The sequence below is a fragment of the Salvia miltiorrhiza genome, chromosome 5 (assembly GCF_028751815.1).
Source record: "Salvia miltiorrhiza cultivar Shanhuang (shh) chromosome 5, IMPLAD_Smil_shh, whole genome shotgun sequence".
Taxonomy (NCBI): Eukaryota; Viridiplantae; Streptophyta; class Magnoliopsida; order Lamiales; family Lamiaceae; genus Salvia; species Salvia miltiorrhiza.
The window spans coordinates 7,697,874-7,705,447 of NC_080391.1; the positions used below are offsets into that span (position 1 = coordinate 7,697,874).

The 7,574-nt window shown below is 37.1% G+C and overlaps 2 protein-coding genes across 2 annotated transcripts; one reads left to right on the forward strand and one right to left on the reverse strand.

Moving 5' to 3' along the window:
* The first annotated feature begins 17 nt into the window (after positions 1-17).
* LOC130985669 (cytochrome b-c1 complex subunit Rieske-4, mitochondrial-like) lies at positions 18-4,215 on the forward strand. The gene is made up of 2 exons (XM_057908746.1): positions 18-348; positions 3,316-4,215. Exons 1-2 carry the CDS (start codon positions 162-164, stop codon positions 3,954-3,956), a joined length of 828 nt encoding a protein of 275 aa, XP_057764729.1. The 5' UTR covers positions 18-161; the 3' UTR covers positions 3,957-4,215.
* A 50-nt stretch (positions 4,216-4,265) lies between these two features.
* LOC130985670 (uncharacterized) lies at positions 4,266-7,351 on the reverse strand. The gene is made up of 6 exons (XM_057908748.1): positions 7,042-7,351; positions 5,678-5,936; positions 5,313-5,349; positions 4,959-5,064; positions 4,689-4,799; positions 4,266-4,581 (listed from the first exon to the last, which is right to left on the reverse strand). Exons 1-6 carry the CDS (start codon positions 7,201-7,203, stop codon positions 4,465-4,467), a joined length of 792 nt encoding a protein of 263 aa, XP_057764731.1. The 5' UTR covers positions 7,204-7,351; the 3' UTR covers positions 4,266-4,464.
* Between the last annotated feature and the right edge of the window lie 223 nt (positions 7,352-7,574).

Sequence of the window (7,574 nt, forward strand, 5' to 3'; positions counted from 1 at the left end):
TTTAATAAATTTATTTCAACGACCGACTCTTACATTTGCCCCTCTCTTCTTTTCCTCTTCTCTTAATTAGGCTACTCTTCTGCCAGAGCAACCCTAGGTGCAAGCTCCCATCCCAAATCCATTACAATTTCCGAATCGGTATCCCTGCAAAGAAGTTGGAGATGCTGAGAGTAGCAGGGAGGAGGCTGTCTTCTCTCTCATGGCTGTCTGCTCAGCCTTCGTCCGCCGCGCTAGCGTCCAGGAATCCGTTCACGCTCGCTGATTCATCCTCCAGCGGCCGCACCGCATCTGTTTCTTCACCTGCGGATTCGTTTGCCTGCATCAACTCCTTTCCCAGTCTCATCCGAGGTTCGGCGTTTTTCTCATTTTTAAATTGTTTTGCACTTAATTCTTTGATCACCCCATTTTTCGCTTTCATTTTTTGGGAGATCAGACTTTTAGCGAGATTAGATTATTGAAACTTCTGGATTCTTTTGTTGCTGTTCCTCCCTTCTAGTGGAAGAGGTTATATTGGATGTGGTTTATGTGCTCTTGATGACATTAGCTGTTTTTCAATCAGGAATCTAAAACAACCTTGTTTGGATACCTTTTTCAGTTGTATTATTGATTGAATTGCTCATTTTTTTTTATCTGTTTCAAGACATTCAATTTAAGATTGGGACTCTGTCTTATTTAGGCGGTATTCGTTATTTGTAGCAGCATATTAGTTTTGACTTCATATTTCGTTTGAGACTAGTTATGGTGAATGTGCTGTCCATTTCAAATTTGTGCCATTAATTTTCACTGGGATGAATTGATCAATCTTTTTTAGGGTCTTTGTGGGACTGGTAAGTGGTGTAATTAGCCAACTTTCATGAAAACTCCTTTGAAATAAATATGACTCTGAGCCATTTCCAAGTGAAATGTGTATTATAACTGTTATAATCTTATAGATTATTCAATGATAGTTGTATGGCAAGCACGAGTTGCATCCATGGAGAATATACTTATTTAGTTAGTTTGACTGATGAAGGTTAATATTTGTTTGACTTATTGAATAATAGCTGTATAGCAGCTTGATGTATCATGTATGGTATTAAATATACGCACTTTGAACTCTTTTCTTTGAGATTCTGTAGATGTATGCAATCAGCTGTCACCTGGTCTTTGCTTACTTTGAGATTCTGTATCTTGATGTCTGCAATCAGCTGTCACCTGGTCTTTGCTTAGGAATTGTTTATTGGGTCTTTTTCTTTTTGACCTTCCCTTTTACTGCTCTGGTTAGAGGTCGAATAACGACCCAGTCGGGGAGTAACATCCACAGAAGATATTAATGTATAAGCTATTGATTTAGCACTATGGAATTCCACAATGACTTTAGGCATGAACTAAACTTTCAGGTTTCTATTGAATGTAAGTTTTTGTAAGTTTTCCATTATTATCCAGTTGGGACACTCTGTACATGGATGGCATTTTTGAACATTAATCAACATGCATTTTACTGAATTAAAGCATTTCTATTTCTTTATGCTTGTTATGTATTCTGATATAAATGATGTGATTTGATTTTAATTTTTTATTGAATTCTCTTGGTCTTACGAGAAAGACACGTGTTAATTTTTTTTTTTTAAATCTACGCTTGTTGAAGGTGAAGTTTGGAAATAGAACAATTCCTTCTGTCGTGTATCCTCGATTAATGCAACCTCAGATCCTATGTTTCCATTTTTGATTCTAGTATTGAGCGAAAGGTTACACCTAGAGGTTCTGTATTATGGGGCAATCCTACTCCACTAGTACCAACGGACAGCATAAGGAAAGAAGCACTACACCTAGGAATCAACAACACAAAACCTTGTTAGAAATGACCCCTTATTGGGCTTGGGACTAAAACTCGGGTGGGTTGCACATCGGGCATTTACCCTTTGGTATCTATTCTAGTTTTACAAAGGCGGTTTATGCTTTATCACCTTATTTCATATGGCGGTAAAAACAGGCGAGGTTTTCCCCCTCTTTTTTTGTACCATTTATCATTCCTCAAGTCCCATAGGTTTGATCTTGTAGAATTTGAGCATTGAACGAAGGTACAAAATCAATCTAATTGATTTTTCGATCAAAAGTATTATGTGAAATCTTAGGAGAAGCTGAGCTGCCATTTATCTTCATTCACTTCATTGTTTTCACTGCTATTTATTTGTCATTTTGCTAATCATTTATTCATTCCTCTTTATGTTATTTGGATATGTCCTCTTCTAATTAGATACTCAATATCCCAGTTTACTTATTTTGGGTGTGTTCTCCTTGGTTGCAAATTTATCATGATAAAATGAGGAACTAGAAAAGATGGAAAATTTGATCACACCATTTTTTTTTCTCATGTTCTCTAGGGTGGAAAACATGGGGAAATATTATGACACCAATACCCCATGATAATATTATCATAAATTGGAGTGGAAAATTATTTTCATGCTGCCTGGGGAAAATTATCCACCCTATGGAACATGTGAAAAGAGTGGAGAAATGGTGAAAATATATGCTTTCCACCATTTTCCATCAAAGAGAACTCCTTGTAATTGCAACTCCATGGGTAGCTTAGTTATACTTATAGGGAATGCACAACTAAGGGTCTGTTTGATATGGGTTTATAGGTAGGATAAATTAAATTGATACAGATTAGTGTGATGTTTGATATCATGTGCAGTTAATATGGTCAACTCCTACTTAATCCTACTTCTCCATGCTATTTTGTGGGATTAACCCATACTAATAATCCGCCCACCCCCCCTCGGATAAATTTAATACTGAGAAGTTGGATAAAAATTCTGCTACCCTTCCTCACGCATATCGATGCAAATGCCCAAGTAATGGTGGACACACATGATATTTTTAAAATTATGTGAGGATAGTTTTGGTATTAGATAATATAATCCAACATAATCCTATGGATATCAAACATAATATAGGATTAAGTAGCCATGATATCAAACACCCATGAAATAATATAAATCCACACTAATCCACACTAATTTCTCAAGATAATTTTAATCCTAATCAATCCTAAACTGCAAATCAAACGGCCCCTAAATGCATTAGCTGCATTGTCTGGTCAGATGTGAGTATGTTTTGGTTCCATATGGTTGGTAATTTGTGAATATGCTTTATAAGTCGGTCAGTTATTTATGTTCAGTTATATTAAATGCACTTTTAGCCTGTCTCCTTTTCTCCTCCTTGTTGTGTGTCAAGAGCTGTTTCCCCATGATTTTTTAGCAGGTCCTCTTAAATCGATTGTGGTCTGTTACATATGGTCTCAATCCATCAACCTTTTGTTAAACTTTGCAGGCTTTTCTTCTAATGCCATTGCTCCAGGACATGATATTGGTCTGATTTCGGAGTTGCCTACGGTGGCAGCTATTAAAAACCCTAGCTCAAAGATTGTCTACGATGAGCACAACCATGAGAGATACCCACCAGGTGATCCTAGCAAACGTGCATTCGCATATTTTGTTTTGACAGGGGGGAGGTTTGTGTATGCATCACTGGCCCGTCTCCTGGTACTCAAATTTGTTTTGAGCATGTCTGCCAGTAAAGATGTCCTTGCTCTCGCTTCTCTGGAAGTTGATCTGTCCAGCATTGAACCTGGGACAACTGTTACTGTGAAGTGGAGAGGAAAGCCAGTTTTCATAAGGCGCCGTACTGAAGATGATATCAATTTGGCCAACAGTGTTGACATCAGCTCCCTTCGTGATCCACAGGAGGATGCTGTTAGGGTTAAGAATCCTGAATGGCTTATTGTTATTGGGGTGTGCACCCATCTGGGCTGCATTCCCTTGCCAAATGCTGGTGACTATGGAGGTTGGTTCTGCCCATGCCATGGCTCTCATTATGACATATCTGGTAGGATCCGTAAAGGACCCGCACCGTACAACCTGGAGGTTCCCACATACTCCTTCATGGAAGAGAACAAGTTAATGATTGGGTGAGAATTAACTTTCTTTCTGGATTTCCTGCAGCAAGAGCCAGAAACCTGGGGGAGTTTATATTTTTAAGCTTGTTTGTAAGTTGTAATTTTGTCTTTAAGGCTGTCCCGTCATGCTTCATTTGACTTGAACAGGGGCTCAGGTTTTTTGAATAATGCTGGCAACTTTCTCTTTCTTCCACCTAAATAGTTGGTTTCTAAGATTATGACCAGAAATAAATAGTGCTGTAAACTGTTTATCCATTAGAAGCTCTTTGTTGATTTTTGATGTTCTTTATAAGTTGCCAATTGCTTACTGGTGGAAGTGTAGTGATTTTGGTTTCTGAAACGTGTTATTTAACTCAAATGTAATAAGGGATCATTATGAATAGATCCTGTCAGTTTTTGTATGTCAAGTGCCAGGATTGTGTTTATATGGGAGGCAATGTGTGGTAATTGATATAGAATTACAAGATTATATTGTAACAAATTAATAATGTTCAAATATGAGTAGCCTCTCTACTCGATCCGTATCAGCACACCTGAATGGGTACCAACTTCAATGGCCCTCCAACGCAATTGGGAAGCTGACTCTCATCGATATCTTGGAGCAGAGTAGCTCGCAGTTTTTTGTCCTCTACGAAAACAATCTGCATTACAATAGACAAATGCAATTGAAAAAAATATGACCAAGTTTATGTGTGTGGTCTGCGAAAACAGTTTGGAAGTCCAATGTAACTTCAATTTGCAAACAGACCTTTTTCTTTGTGTTTTTGTCAATAAACGGATAAACCATCTTCCATGCAGTCATAAATATGTAGGGCGCATTGATGATCAACAACTTGCCCAGCCTCTCGGGGTAGCAATCCTGTCATAAATTCAACAACGGAACGATCATAGGCATTCGTTTCCTACTAGCATATGCTGGTGTCACTGCTAGTTTTTCACACAAAAATCCTCTTACTTTTCAATTAAATAATGTGTGTGTGTGTGCATGCGCGCATATAGTGAGAGAGAGAGGTCCTACTTGCAGAATAGATAGAGCAGCAAGATATCCTCGAATGTCACTGTTAGAGTAACCCCATCCCTCTAGATCAGCAATGGAAGTGAACTTCTCATGTCCACTAGGCATTCTGAAATAACAGTGTGTAAGAATGATTAAAAAAACACAAGGTCGAGAGTTGATACAATTGATTTGGGTACTAAAATCTCACTACTTTTGTTGGTAGGCACAACAGAATAAAGAGGGGAAACAAACATATACAGGAATTAAAAAAAATTGAAAATAGCACAGAGGCCAAAGACATAGGTCGCTCCTAAGATATGCAGCTTCTAGATATAGAACGGAGACTTGAGTAGTATATAAAATCGACAAGATTACCTCGCACAAATTTTGTCAAGACTGAAAGTAACATATCCTGCCATAAATGAGGAAATAGTAGTTAGCGCAAGACTGGGTCATTATGCAGAAGTCAGAACATGATACAAGAGGTAACAACTTGTCAATTGTCATCAAATACACTAATGTCACATTTGAATTTGTCAAGACCACTTATACTACAAACCCATGACATGCCTATACTTTTTCCTTGCATTTCTCTGTGATTATATCCAAAGTCAAAATAGATGAGTTAAGAATATCTCATACCTTAGAGAATATTTTAGTTAAAAGGACGAAAACTATATTAAAAAATTCCAACTAAGAGAATTTATTCAGATTAGAGATTACTGTGTGGCATTGCTTACGCTTAAACTCTTCCACATTAGTGGATGCAGGCTTATGCCGGGCAGCGAAAACGAGGACAATTGGGCGTCCAGCCTTATCATATCCTTGCATAAATAACTTATTTTGGGCCAGATCATTAGGAATTTCTGATGGAGATATGAAGCCATTTGGAACAAATTCTCTCCTCCATTTCAAATACTTCAGAAACATAGCTGATGCCTTCTCAACATCAAGATCACGAGCCCGAAGAAATCTACGGAACATCAACTCATCCACATCCTGCAAACCCCAAAAGCATAATTTCAACATTTTGCACACAGGCGACATGCATAGTTAATCGGGACATTGGAGTCTAGATTAAAACCAGATAAGAATAATAGGGATGGGGTGCTTGATCTCATCAACACCACTACCGGGACTAATTGAAGTTCGAACCAACAAAAGGGGGTTATACTCTGATTTTGGAAATTCAATAACTTCAGAGCTCAAATTCAGTATATTCTATATTAATCACCATTTAGATGCATTCCTCCTTCTTAAGGATCTCTTAACAGAAAAGATAGAAGTCTAAACTACCAAGTGTGAGACACTAATGCACTTAGAGGGTGTTTGGTTGAGCTTATAAGCTCTTTAAAATAGCGTATCTTTCAAAAATGGCAAATAAGCTCTTAAAACAATTTATAAGCTGTGAATAATAAGGTTTAACGGCTTATAAACACCAAAAATGTTAAGTTCATCAATTCCAACTTATTTTTTATAATCTTATAAGCAACAATCAATTTAAAATAACCTCACCATATATCCTTCCAATTTCTCTCTCTCCTTAATTTTCTCTGTAACTTAAAAGCTCAAAAAAATGCTTTTGAAATTTTGTTGGAGTTGAAGGAATGGGGTTTTTGCTTATCCAAACATTTTGACAACTTATAAGCTCTTGAGACATTACAATGTATAAGCTCTCGAGGCATTATATCTTATTCTTAAAACATCTTATTAGCTATGGGAGTTTAAATAAACACCCACTTAGAAAGGCATAAGATCTAACTTCTAAGTGATTGCTGCAACCGACTTGCACTACTCTATGTAACTTTTCTAGAGCTGTGAAAGCTCATCGAGGCAAAGAGACAGTTTGAGTCTTATCTATTACGACAGAGACAACAATATTGTCAACTTAACCAGTTTCCACGATCACCGACAACCGCTGTAAACTAATCTACCAAATTACAGGGTTCCACTACTCAAATCAACTCATTTTTTTTCTACAAAATATCATTGATCAACAACCGCAACTAAGTAAACCACGAAACTAATCGAATATGGAGATTGATGAAATTCAAATACTGAAATAAAGCGTTGAATAAATGGAAGATCAAGTGATTGAGGTGACCTTAGCAGAGGGATCTTGTTTTAGGACAAGCGCTTTCATACTTTGAATTCTACTACGCTCAATTTCTTCTCTATTCTCAGAGTTGAGCTCCCCCTCTTTTGCATCTTCGGACTCCGAGGAGAATGTCAGAGACTGAAACTTCTGCCGCAGATACGAAGTCATCCCCTCGCTTTCTCTCACTACCGGCAATCAAGAGAGAGAGAGAGAGAGAAGATCCTGACTCCTGAAGTTATAAATGGAACTCCACCATATGCATATGATGATATGAATATGATATAAATTGCTGAGAAGAATAAATGTGCAATCTATACTATATTAAAACAGCAGTTTTCAATTAGAAATTGATTTCAAATCAATTTCAATGGCAATTTTGTAAATGAATTCAATTAAAGGGGGTGAAATTAATATTTAAAAAACTGCCAACAATAGGCATATACCATTTCCGTTAACTAACCCACGACTTTAGCAGACATTACATTCTCTAATTATCTTCTACTAATATTAGTATTTTATTAGTACATGTTATTTTTGGT